The 13,978-nt window shown below is 40.1% G+C and overlaps 1 protein-coding gene across 3 annotated transcripts in view; it reads right to left on the bottom strand.

The window, feature by feature from the left end:
- The window catches only part of POU2F3 (POU class 2 homeobox 3), a 93,356-nt gene extending 79,711 nt beyond the window's left edge, over nucleotides 1-13,645 (bottom strand). Inside the window, exons 1-2 of one of the 3 annotated variants that reach the window (XM_031960154.1) lie at nucleotides 13,465-13,645; nucleotides 937-1,005 (exon numbers count right to left, since the gene is read on the bottom strand). In XM_031960154.1, the coding sequence (XP_031816014.1) occupies nucleotides 937-1,005; nucleotides 13,465-13,492 (97 nt within the window). In that variant the 5' untranslated portion in view covers nucleotides 13,493-13,645. Of the gene's footprint in view, nucleotides 1-936; nucleotides 1,006-12,603; nucleotides 12,806-13,464 lie in introns of those variants that run through there. The other 2 variants (XM_031960155.1, XM_031960153.1) reach the window with 2 other exon arrangements.
- Between the last annotated feature and the right edge of the window lie 333 nt (nucleotides 13,646-13,978).

The following is a 13,978-nucleotide window of genomic DNA, read 5'->3' as shown; positions in this document are numbered from 1 at the left end:
ATAAATCTTTCTGGCTTCTTATTTCTCTGGGCCTTAATGATCCAGATGAAAGACTAATTGTAGTGTGTTTGAGATCCTCTAATGGTCCCATTATTTTACACCCACCATTTCAATCCATTTTAATAAACATTTATTAAGTACTTACCACCTCTAAGGCATCGTGCTAGACTCCAAGAAGCAAAGACAAAAAGGAAAAACAAAACAAAACAGTCTTTGCCTCACTCTTAAGGCGTTTACATTCTATTGTTTTTTAGACTTAAAAAATATATATATATTCTGTATGAATTTAAAATGACAGTTTAAACTATTAAACTAAGAAAATTTATTCTCATTTCTTAGGAACCTTTTGGTTCTCTTGATTTTGTTTAACATTATCACTGCAAAATTAACTCTCCTATCTCTTCTGTGTCATGCTGAACACATAATGCTCACTCAAGAAACAAATGCAGATTGACAGTCAAATCTTTTGAAATCCCCTTGATTAGGACCATCAAACTACCTCTCTTCTGCTGAATCTAGATTTTCCTTCTTTGACTAATAGCAGATAACCTGTTATTAATGATGTCAGAAGCACCAACTGAATATCTTTCTCATGTTTTTTCCCCAGGTTTTGGCCTCTACCTAGGACTAACACTCATTTCCTAATTCCCAAGTGACTGCCTTCCTATTCAGATCAGTGGAGAATCACTGAGACAATTGAGTGTTTTAGAACAAATCTCTTTTCTTTTTTCTAGAAGGCTCCTTTTACCAGGATGTAGTATGTCTGTCTGACTGGGGGGGGGGCGGGAACAGCAAGCAAGAGAAGGAGATATAGTTGATATATTGTAAGTTTTCTGTAACTTCCAGCTACTCTGTTCTTCCCCAGATTTCATCAACCCTTGTCCTCCACCCAAGCTGCTTAGGGATAATGGTACAGGAGACTGAGGATCCCCTTACCTGTCTCCACCTGGCTAAGGGCATTGCGAGTGTCCGTGGAATCTGCCACATCCCCATTCATCTTGATATCTGCAAAGAAAACACAGCTGATTTTAATGACAGGTAACAACTTGTCATGCAATGACATGTGTGGCTTTAAACAGCAAAAATGAATGTGTAATTACAACAACCATCAGACTTTCAAATGCCCTATTCCTGCCTATACAACCATTAGAATATTCATAAGCTTGGGGTACAGCTCCCCTCCACAGTGGGTGAGCTGTATTCTCTCTTCTTCTCTCTCTTTTTTCTTTTCCCCTTTCTGCAGAGCTGCTTTTGGGTCTCTCACCTTTTGTAACATTCATTTTCTATAACTCTATCACTAAGGCTCAATTGGTAAATATTTTAAAAGGAGAGAGGGGTACAGAAGAGGAAAGATGCCCTCTTTCTTTCCAATCTGATTCATCCTGTCCTCTTCTGGGACTAGGGGTAGAGACTGATTTTGTTTTTGAAAGAGGGATAGAAAATATTCCTAGTCTTTTGAATCCCAGCCATACAACTCCAGACTAGAAAGTGTCTTATAGCCTAAACCCAAGTGCCCTAACATCTCACCTTTTTGCCCATGTCAATTCCTCCTTTGCCAGAGGAGAGTGGCTAATATGTTGTTGACTAAGCCCCTGATTCCCACCTTGGCCCTCTCCCAGGAGATTTCTGTCCCCTAGGAGTATGTTTTATTATTGTCCTTTTCCTTCATTGTGTGTGTTGTATGTGTGTGTGTGTGTGTGTGTCCCAGCCCCATATGAATGCCTATAGATCATCCATCAAATGCCTTTTGCCAGCTTTTCTCTCTCTCTTTCTCCTTCTCTCCTTCTTTCCCTCCTCCTCTCTCTCTTCAACAAATTAAACATTTACCCATAACTGACAGCTATCACCACCTATGAGACCTGAAATCTCCTCCAAGGGTCAGCAGAGTGATGGAGAGAAACAATTTTGAACTAACTCACTGTGTCTCCTGGCTCCTCTCCTTATTAAACCACCCAAATATTGAATCAGTTAAAGACAGAAGAATATTTTATTCAAATTATGCTGACCCCCCACCCCCACTCTTTTCTCAGGGGCAGCATTTTAACCCTTTCTAACCAGGTAAACGCTGGGTGAGATGATTTGCATATACTGGGCAGCCAATCCTAGTTGAGCAGACAGACCTCATTTGCATCTTGTAATCAGGCAGTTAGCAGTCTGGATGTCTGTGATCTGAAAAGTTCTGGTACAGAGGGAGCAGTGTGGGACAAAAGCATCAGAAAGAACGTGGAGAAAATGTAATCCAGATTACTGCATGGGGAAAGACAGTGCCTGGCCATGTCAGCCATTGGAATCTCTGGGGGACATGAGGTGGGGGTGAATGTAAATTTGTCCATCGACCAGGGTAATAGAAATCTCTGGGGAACCAAATCTCTCTAGGAATTCCCAGACAGGAAATGAAGTGGCTCAGAAGGGTAAAAGACCTTTAGATGTCAGATTGGTGTCTTGAGAATTTTTTTTTTCCCCCTGAGGCAACTGGGGTCAAGGGACTTGCCTAGGATCACACAGCTAGGAAGTAAGTGTCTGATAGCAGATTTGAACTCAGGTCCCCCTGACTTCAGGATTGGTGTGTTCTATCCACTGCATCACCTACCTGCCCCCTTGAGAACTTTTAAAACCACTGAATCATAGAAACCTAAGCATGGATTTTTACAATATCATCACCCTAACTCTGAGCAAGACCACATCAAAATTCGCTCCTGGACACAAAGGAGAATAAGGTAGAGGAAATTACAACTTAAGCAGAATATGGAATAGTAAAAAGAGCTCTTATAATCACGAGACTGGCTCTAACAATGAGTAACTTCAGGCAAGTCAAAATCACTTGCCCTCTTTGTGCCTCAGTTTCTTTAACTGTAAAATAGGGATTAGTAATACTTGTATTCATCACCTCACAGGGTTGTTTTGAGGAAAGTATTTTCTAGCATTATTATAATTTTCTCACTCCCTTCTCCTTATTAAAGGTTTGTATTCAAGAAGTTCTTCCTATCCTAAGTGAACATGAAGATCTTATTTCTTTGTGTCCCCTGGAAAGATAACTCTTCCTATTGCTCTCTTCCTTCTGCATGAGACCAAGATCTCCTTAGATCATGAAATTAATTGTATTTCTTTCAGCCCTTGACCTGAACTTAATATATTCATTCCCCAACTTGTGCCCTTTAGCTGAGCTTCTCTATAAGAAACTACAAGCAGCAGAGAGGAAGGGATAGGATGAAGGTGGTGGTCTTTTTCAGTGGGGAAATTTTAACCTGTGATCTCTTCACCCCTGATGATTACCCTGTCTGCCTTTTTATGTTTATCCAGTAGCCTTAGGTCCTTGTTGGCTGCATCATAATTTTCTCTTTTTTTCTTTTTAGGCTAGGCAGTTGGAATTAAGTGATTTGCCTAGGGTCACACAGTTGGTAAATATTAAGTGTCTGAGGCCACATTTAAACTCAAGTCCTCCTAACTCCAGGACTAGTGCTCTATCCACTGTACCATCTATAGTTATCCTGAAAATTGTCGCTAACGAAAATCAGGACATCCCCAAACAGAGACTTTCTAGTGAAAAATGCTGGGAACCATTCTTTTTCATGAATTTATTTCAGACTTCTAACTTTAAAAGGGTGTGATATAATCTTGTTATACCCTCACCTAGGCACTTCAACCTTTATTCAACTTGGAGTGAAAAGATTTGTATTCAAATCCAGCTCTATGTGATGGAATACTACTGGGCTCTAAGAAATGATGAGTAGGTTGATTTTAGAAAAACATGGAAATACTTGCATGAAATAACAAGATGTGAAATAAGAAGAACCACAAGAATGTTGCATACAGCAATATCAATATCGTTTGAAGAATAACTGTGAATAACTCGGTTATTCTGTGTATTACAAATACTCAAATCAACTATAAAGGACCTATGAAGGAAGGTGCTATCCACTTCTAGAGAAAGAACTGTTGAATAGAAGTACGTGTAGCATAGTTTTACATATATATGTAAATATATATTTATCTATCCATTTTTTGTGTCAAATGGTGGCTTTCTCTAGTACAGGATAGGGAAGAAGGAAGGGAGATAGCTGAAAAAAATGCAACAAAGTCAATTAAATTAAATTTGAAAAAATATCAAATCCTGCTTTTGATACTTTATAAGTCAGGTGGTTTTAAAAAAAGGCTCAGTATTTTCATGTGCATAATTGGGAAGAATCATACATGTCATGCCATCATTAAGGGGAAATTTTGAGATCTTTGTAGATAAAGAAATTGAAAGATAGAATGGCTTGCTCCAAGTCACACACAGCATAATAACCAGGATCAGAATCTAAATCTCCCTTCTCATCATGCCACATTGTCTTCTAAGAAAGTACTACGCACCTCTTAAGAAAGTGTTTTGTGAATCTTAAAGCATTATAGCATTCTTCCTTCCTCCCTCCCTCCTCCTCTGTTCCTCCTGCCTCCCTCCCTCCCTTCCTCTCTGTCTCTGTCTCTGTCTTTCTCTTTCTGTCTCTGTCTCTATCTCTGTCTCTCCCTCTCTCCCTCCCTTCCATCCTTCCTTCCTTCCCTCCCTCCCTCCCTTCCTCCCTCTCTTCCTTCCTTCCTTCTTTTTTCTTTCTTTTCTTTCTTTTGTTCTTTCTTTTCTTTCTTTCTTTCTTCCTTCCTTCCTTCCTTCCTTGCTTCTTTCCTTCCTTCCTTCCTTCCTTTTTCTTTCTTTCTTTTTTCCTTCCGTCCTTCCTTTTTCTTTCTTTCTTTCTTTTTTCCCTCTTTCCTTTTTCTTTCTTTCTTCTTCCTTCCTTCCTTCCCTCCCTCTTTTCTTTCTCTTTCTTTCTTCCTTCCTTCCTTCCTTCCTTCCTTTCTTTCTTTCTTTCTTCCTTCTTCTTTCTTTCTTTCTTTTTTCCTTCCTTCCTTTTTCTTTCTTTCTTTTTTCCTTCCGTCCTTCCTTTTTCTTTCTTTCTTGTTTCTTCCTTCCTTCCTTCCTTTCTTTTTTCCTTGTTTCTTTCCTTCCTTCCTTCTCTCCCTCCCTCTTTTCTTTTTTCTTTCTTTCTTCCTTCCTTCCTTTTTCTTTCTTTTTTCCTTCCTTCCTTCCCTTTTCTTTCTTTCTTTCTTTTTTCCCTCATTCCTTTTTCTTTCTTTCTTGTTTCTTCCTTCCTTCCCTCCTTCCTTCCTTCCTTTCTTTTTTCTTTCTTTCTTCCTTCTTTCCTTCCTTCCTTCCCTTCCTCACTGCCTTTCTTTCTTTCTTCCTTCCTTCCTTCCTTTTTCTTTCTTTCTTTCTTTTTTCCTTCCTTCCTTTTTCTTTCTTTCTTCTTTCCTTTCTTTCTCCCTTCCTTTCTTCCTTCCCTTCCTCCCTCTTTTCTTTCTTCTTTCTTTCTTTCTTTCTTTCTTTCTTTCTTTCTTTCTTTCTTTCTTTCTTTCTTTCTTTCTTTCTTTCTTCTTTCCTTTTTCTTTCTTTCTTTCTTTTTTCCCTCCCTCCCTCTTTTCTTTCTTTTTTCTTTCTTTCTTTCTTTCTTTCTTTCTTTCTTTCTTTCTCCCTTCCTTCCTTCCTTCCTTCCTTTTTCTTTCTTTCTTTCCCTCCTTCCTTTTTCTTTCTTTCTTTCTTCTTTTTTTATACATATAATTAGGGCTGCATTAGCAAATAGTGTCATAGTCATTCTTTGTATTGACTTAATATTTAGTCTTAGCCTGATTATGACTAAGAACATCTTTTAATGTGGTATTAAGATACACTTAACCATGACAAGGAAATGTGATTTCATAGATACTGGATCAATGATAGGTGTGAAATAACTGTAGAGCCAACCCTACTAGGGAAGGACGCAAAGTTAGTTAATGAAACAACTCATGGAGTTTCACCCTGTGAAGTCTTAACCTTTTACATGAAGGGCAGAATTTGCCAAATATGAGTTTAAGAAGGGTTTAGGTGCTCTATTCACTAACTCTTTACTTATGACAGTCATGTATTGAGTGGATGTCCCCATTCATTCCTTTCCTTAGTCATGGATAGGGATAGATAACAAGGGGGAGAGGATGGAGTAAGCTTCTTGACACAACAGCTCTTCTGAAATACTAGGCATAAACCTTCCCCAGATACCATTTTAGTCATTCTGGAGACATAGTGGAGGATGGTCACAATATAAACTGTCCTGAGAGCAGATAATCACATTAGTCTTGTTTGAAGCCCTCAAGAAGAGTTCTTTTTTCTTTCATGTCTGTGAGCATACATATGTATGTATGCTCTCACTCACATACAACCTAGCCAGCCCTGTTTCCCCATTTTTTTTTTCAGTGTTTTATGGAGGGCTAATTTTTTAGCCTTTCCCTAAAGGGCCGGTGTTGTTTGAGGTCTGAACTGCTCCACCTTCTGCAGACTATATAATCTGTGTTCCCAGGATCCCTTGTTCCCTTTTTATTTCAGGAACTATTGGAAGTAATGAAAAGATCATGGAGCTTGATTTCAAACCCAAGCTCTACTTCATATTACAGTGTGACCATGGACAAGTTATTAATAATGCCTTTATCTCCTTATTGAAAAATAAGGGGTTGAGAGGAAAGGAAGATGATGGAGAATAGAGAACAACCCTGCCTGAGCTCTCTCAATGATTTTCCTCAGACAACTCTAAAAAAGTGCATCAAATCAAATTTTGGAGTGGCAGAGCCAAGAAAGGTTGAGGTGAGACACTTTTTTCCAGCCTAAGACAACTTAGGAGACTGTCAGGAGAGGTCTGTGACTGGGGTGGAAGCCTGTCCAGAGTACACACACGGTAGCAGTGCCAGCATAAAACATTAGAGATAGCAGCAGGAATTTCAGGAGCTCTCAGTAAAGTAGTAAAGGGACAGACAACTAGCCAGGAAGAGATTATAGGCAACCCTTTTCTGATACTGACTGCAGCTGGAGCTGACTGACAATTCAAATGCCCCAAAGCAGTTATATGGTTCCAGGGTGGAGAGGAGCATTAGCACTTGTGGCTGCAGGAAAGTAGGGGATGTGGTCACAGTTCCAGGGCTAAAAGGGACACTAATGCTCATGCTTGCAGGGGAACAGGAGTCCTTCTAGAATAAAGACTAGAGTGTAGAACAAGAGGGCAGTAATCACACCTCCAGATCACATCATCTTGAAAGCCCTTGCGGACTTCTAGAACTAGCTCTGAATTCAACAGCATGAAAATGCCTGAAGTTTGATACAGTGCTTCCCTACTCCCAGGTGAGCAGAGCCCAACTTTAACATAAAATTCAAAGTCAAGCTGGAATAGGCTGGGAAAATCAGCAAAGAGCAAGAAAAGAATCTGACAATAAAAAGTTACTATACTGACCAGGAATACCAACACACAAACTCAGAAGAAAACAACATAAAACCAGCTATAACCAAAACCTCAAAGAAAAATTATAATTGGACCCAAATCTAACAAGAATTTCTTTAAAGAAAGTTGATAAGAGTAGTAGAGGGAAAATTTAGAAAAGAATTAAAATGATGCAGGAAAATTATGAAAAGAAAGTCAACAGCTCACTCATAAAATGGAAATAGATAGCAGAATGGATCAAAGACTAGAATCTAACAATATGTTGTAAATTAGACATATTTGAAATGGAAAAATGCACAATTAAAATAAAGAGTTGGGGCCAAATCTATTATATTTCAGTTGAAGTAGAAAAGACAGAGATAGTAATCATAACAAAGCAAAACCAAAATTAATTATTTAAATTAAACATTAATTATTGATTTATTAATTAAATTAGTTGTTAAAATTAAAATGAGAGGTTAATTAAAAGAGATAATCAGGGAAACCACATTTGCTAAAAGGTTCCATAAACAAGTAAAATTTTATAAAAATAAAAGCCATTTCTCAATTGGTAAGTGGTCAAGGATATGAATAAGCAACTTTCAGAAGAAATCAAAGCTATTTATAATCATATTTTTAAAAAAGCTCTAAATCACAATTGTGAAAGAAGTGTAAATTAAAACAACTTTGGGATACTACCTCATATCTATCAGAAATGTCAAATGCTAAAGGGGAAGAGGGGAAATAAATATAATAATGCACTGTTGGCAGAGTTATAAACTAGTCTAATCACTCTAGAGAACATTTTGGAAGTATACCAAAGACCTCTAAAATTGTCTATATCCTTTTGATCCAGCAATACCAGTACTAGATCTGTATTCCATAGAGATTAAAAAACATAAAAATGAATTATATGAACAAAGGTATTTATAATAGCTCTTTTTGTAGTGGTAAAGAATTGGAAATTGAGGGTTGTTATCAATTAGGGAATGGCTAAACAAGTAGTGGTATATGATTGTGATAGAATACTATTGTGCTGAAAGAAATTATGAGTAGAAAAAAACATGGAAAGACCTAAATGATGCAAAGTGAAGTGAAAAGAACCAAGAAATTATTGTGGATAGTAACAATATTGTAATGATGATCAGCTATGAAAGACTTGGCTACTCTGATCAAAACAATGATCCAAGAAAATTCTAAAGAAGTCACAATGAAAAAATACAGCCCCCCCAAAAAAGAAAGAAAGAAATGTAGTCCACCTATAGAGAGAGAACTGATGAATTCTGAATGTGAACTGAAGTATAACTTTATAGCTTTATTTTGTGTTGCTTTTTTGGGGGAGAGGGCAATATGACTAATACAGAAATATTTTGAATGACTTCATATGTGTGATTGATATCATTTTGCTTATTTTCTCAGTGAGTGGGAAAGGGATAGAAGGCAGGAGAAAATTTAGAATTTAAATTTTAAAATAAAAAAAAATTAAGAATAAAAAACAAATCTATTTAAAAAGAAAGAGAGGGAAAGAATAGAAGCCATTACAGTTATAACTCAAAATGGAGACCTGCCCAGTTGAGCATAATGATATATCCTGTATGGCTAGACTGGGGGAATAGGTCCTTTGTTCTTCCGTGCAATTTTATTTAAAAGGATTTACACTGGGTGGGTATTTCCAATTTATTTTCTTCTTGCTGTGAATTACTCATTGTCCTTCACATAGCTTTAAAGTGAAGGCCTTGTATAAGAGGTATTGTGCTTCAACTAAAAATTAAATATGATTTTGGGACAAGATGAGAGTAAGAATGGATACCATTAGGAGATAAAACATTTTTGTTCAAAGTATTAGGAGTAAAAATAATATTAAATCGTTTTTCTGGTTAAATAATTTGATTCTTCTTTTAACAAGTGAGAAATTGGACTTAAATGATGTCTAAAGTCCTTCCTAGCTCTAAATCTTGTGACCCCCATGACCAAATTATCTCAACACCTCATCTTTCTCCTTCCCATACCTCAGACGGAATCCCTTTCCCTCATCATCCTGAGAAAAACTAATTCCCTTCAGAATCTTCCCTAGTTAAAGATAATAGTTGAGGAACACTTTTATCAAAAGTTGAACCTCTTTTAGGAAGGACATTAAAAGTTTGGCTCTTCTATTGTCCAGTCACCTTCCTCTGAGACCATTTTCCAAACCTCCCAGGAGGAGAACTGGGCAATGAGAAGAGAGTCACTCTGGATATCTGGAGACCTGAGGTTTTGTCCAGCTTCTTACCTGGCAAAATAGTTAACTTTTCTGTGTTTTTTTATGTGTAAACAAGTACTTAGTAATCCATTAAAAAAGAGATGAGAATATAATATTTGTAAGGATTCCATACCCTTTTACAGTAAGTGTTGCCTTTCAGTTCAAAAGGCAGTTTTTGTCATCTAACTGGCATCCCTCTGTTGAGAAAACTGCTCATTCTCTTTTATCTGAATTTTGATGGAAACAGAATGGTTCATAGTTTCAAGACTGAGCAGAGAAGGAATAGCAGCTGGGAAGGTCTCTGAAAGCACTGGAGGAAATATTGAATTTGAGTTCTACTCCCAACCTTGCTACTAGTTAGTTATATCCCTTTAATCAAATCATTCTACTCTGTGCCTCAATAAATTAGACTGAATCAGTTTTAGGATTCTTCCAGTTCTAAAATTCTGCAGTCTTCTCTGTTGTCTATCTTCTCTGTGATAGTTGTTTGGCGCCTGCATTTCTCTGACTAGGAGAGAAGAGCCCCCTTCCTTTGCCAGAGATGCTCCCAGGGCAGGTGACCTCATGCCTGCTCAGTCTTTAAGGATCCTTTTGTAAGAGATATTCTATAAAGTACAAAGTTCCTAGGCCAGCCAAGGCTGCCGGGCTTGAGTGAATCACGGCTTTAACACTAGACTATCAGACAGAGCTGGGAGACTTTCTAGAAATGAGAATAGAGAATGATGGTATATCATAGGCTGACTCAGGAGTTACAGTTCATGAATAGGGGATAGTTCTAGGCCAACTCACTTCCAAGTCTTTTCACTCCGACCCTCCAGAATATTTCCAAGACAGAAAAACAAACAAACAAAACATGACTTTCCAAAATTAGCTGGAGATGGAGAAGGATCTTGGGGGGGGGCATAGGAGCAAGGGAATATAAAGGGAAATTAATATTTACCTGGCACATAATAAATGCTTAATCAATGCTTTTTTGACTAACCAACCATTTATCAGGAACAATACGATCTAAGACAAAGGCAAAGGAGAATTTCAATCCAATTAATAGTCCTTGAGAAGGCAAGGAGTTTATCAACTAACTTGAGAGTAGGATAGATCATAGTGAATATCCCAATACTTTACAGAGACCTTTCAGATGAGACCCCAAAAGTGAGGCAAACCTCACAGAAGACCCCATACTGAGGGGATCTGTAGAGGATTCTACCCATCGAACAACATTACAAAGAATCCCAGATTGTGAGAAACACCCCCAAAAGGGGTTTGTCATACAAAGAGAGAGACGCAATAAAAGTCCAAACAAAGACTTTCCAGAGGAATCCAAGCCAAGGGCCCTCCAGTAGATAATTATCAGACAGCAACTTTAGATAAATGTAAAAAAAAATGACCATTTTCATAAATACTTATGAAATGTTTACTAAACTCAAGACCTAGAATGTAAAAAGTCCCCTTAGAAGATTATGACTCAAGGGAAATCTTATAGAGGGCTCAGACAAAAAGTAACTCTACCAAGAAAGTCCATAGTGAAGGAGATCTCAAGGAGGGGCTTCCAATTGAGAGAAACTTCTTAGGGAGGAAACTCTAGACCAAGAAACCCTATAGAAGAACCTAGACATAGAGGAGCATTTCGCAGAGAGGTGGGTTCTGAATTGAGAGATCCTATACAGATTTAATGCATATATTGCCTACCCATTGATCAGAGCAAGAATGCTCTGGGAATTCAACACCATTAAGCACCACCTTTCACTTAGCTATCATTTCTCTTCTTTATTCCCTCCCTGCCCTCTATGTTCTTTGCCCTATGGCTTACAAATGCATGTGGAGAGAAGAATGAGTTCTCCGGAGTTACAGGATGCACTGAGTCCTTCCCTTATCTTCACCTGATCCCTCAATATACCTGGATCTAAAGCTGACCACAGACCTCTGATATAAAATGCTCCCAGTGCTCCAAGTCTTGGTTCCAAGTTCTTTGAGGATTCTCCTCGGCTGAGTCTTGGCTTTTCTTCCACTTCCACCTTCCCTTAAGCATTCCATGAATTGAGCTGCTACCTGCTATACAATCAGTAATCAACTACATAGGGAAAGCCTTAGGAGGTCTCTGATCCTCACACTGAAGATCCCAAAGGGAATTTCCTCAGCCATCACAGGCTATTCTATCTGCCACTGTGAGAGCAATACCTGAAGAGAATTTCAGCTTCCATTCAGAGCAGAGGAGTCTTCATTTTAAGGGAGGTGGTGGGAGATTTGCCTGCTTGTTAAAAACTCACTTCCCGGAATTAAGTGGGATCAGCTCCCAAGTATTCCTAGCCACACATTTGTAAACAAATGAGATAAAGTACAGGGAAACACCTTGTAAACATCACCTGGAGAACTCTCCCTATGCTGATAGGAATAACATTATAATGATGATCATATTTATTCTATAGCGTCTAGAAACTACCCCCAACCGTCCTATGTCCTGGTCCGAGGTCGTGCTCGTTTTACAAACCAACTTTGTGGAAGAGAAAGCGATTTCCCAGACTGAATTATGCTTTTGTCCGTCAAAGCTGAGCTCTTATACTCGGCTTCTAGGACTCAATATCCCCCAAAGAGTCCTGAGTTTCCGCTTTGCCACTTTGGAGCTATGGACTCCAAATGCTTTAACAACTTCCCCATTCCTGCAGCTTGTACAGAGGGCAGATGTCTTAGCCCACTCTAATTTTCTGTGCTGGGATCCAAGAAGCACCCCCTTTGTGCCTTTTAGGCAGGAACAGACACATCGAGAAGCTAGCTGCTCAAGTCCTGGAGTCTTCAAGGTCATATAGTCCAGTTCCCAGCCTCCCAAGTCAATGGCATTGGATACTCAAAAGGGAAAATAGCTTATCTGAGGTGGGATCCAGCTCATGCCAACTCAGTAAGGTTTCTTGTCTCCTTGGCACTTTCTTGCCTTTAGCCTAGCCTAGGTAGGGGAGGAGGGAATCAAGGCAAATGAATTTGGGATTGATCTCTCCAGATCTCACTGTTTGCCCAGCAAAAAACCAACTTCAGGCTGTGTTCCCATTGACCTGTCCCTACCCAAGTCATGGGGGACCCTGGGAATCTGGTGGCCCCCCAGAAGAAGCGGACACAAGTACCTACCCCACAGACCCATGTGCATGCTGTCCCCTAATCCGTGGCTCCGATCAGCTCCCAGAAAGGACAGGGACCCAGCCCAGAACATGCACACAGGCTCTTCGGCACCGCCATGCACTGAGCCTATCTAGCCAGCCAAGATCCCCACAGCACGTGGGCGGACACACCTCCCGACACATGCAGACACACCTCACACACATGTGCAGGCATCTTCAACCCCCGCAACCCACCTCCTGACACATGGGCCAGCTCTGGGAGACTCTGCCCTAGGACATGCATGGGGAGTTCTCCGACATGTATGTAGAGCAGGGCCACATGCAGATGCTCTGCCCCTCCTGTGTCCTTTCCCGGATAGCCCCAAGAGATACTTTCATCTTCAAAATGAGCACATATCTGCAATCCCACCCTGACACATGTGCCCATAATCTTATGAGTCAGAGGGGTAGGTGGATTTCATATGTGTGCATTGGCTTCCCGTTTCTGAATTCCCTGAATTGTGTGAGTTCAGACACACCTCACAGACAGAAAATATCCCCATGGCTATTCCCCACATCCTAAATCAGCCCGTACAAGTGCTCACATAGTTTCCCCCTTCCGTCCTGCAGCATTCTCTCCACATTCTTTTCCCTGGTTTCCTTATTTCTCTCTTAGTCTATCCCTTTCTCTTTATACAGTGTACTTCGTTCTCCAATCTAAATCACCAAAGACTGGATGACACCCTTACCTGGAGCTGGTGGGAGAATAAACCTTTGGGAAAAAAAAAAAAACTTTCTTTCTCTCCACCCCAAGTCTTAGAGGGCTACCCAGAACCAACAGGGAACTACCCAGGGTGACACCTGTCAGACCCCATTCTCTCAGGCCCCTCACCTGTGTGCATGGATTCCAAATTCACCATCCTGCCCGAGATGGGTCCAAAGCCAGCACCCACCCAGGCCCTGTTTGTTCTCCCCAGCTGGTCCCCTTGGGCAGCCAGGATCCCCTTACCCTCCCAGCAACCCTTACAATCTGCTGCCGACCAACCGCCGCTACCAGTCCAGGGCTGCTGAGGATTCTTCTCTAGGTGAGCATGAAGCACTGCCGAAGGAGCCTCCTGCCAGGACTGACTGGGGCCACACCCACCCTGGCAGGGTCCACTGGCCTGGCAGATGGCCAATGCAAATTGATCATTTGCATACGGGGAGCTGGGGGACCAGGTATGGGGATGAGGGTTAGGAGTTACAGTGGTGGAGGTTCAGACGCCCAGGGCCAAAATTCAAGGCTGGAAACTTGCTCTGTCTTCACTCTGAGATTCATTCCTCATTTCTCTAATTCAGGAACTCTGGGTAGGACCAGAATTTTTAGTTGAAGGTGAAGCAATTGTAATAGGAAAAAGAAAATTGAA

This window comes from Sarcophilus harrisii, chromosome 3 (genome assembly GCF_902635505.1).
Source record: "Sarcophilus harrisii chromosome 3, mSarHar1.11, whole genome shotgun sequence".
Taxonomy (NCBI): Eukaryota; Metazoa; Chordata; class Mammalia; order Dasyuromorphia; family Dasyuridae; genus Sarcophilus; species Sarcophilus harrisii.
This window is presented reverse-complemented; position numbering and strand designations above follow the sequence as displayed.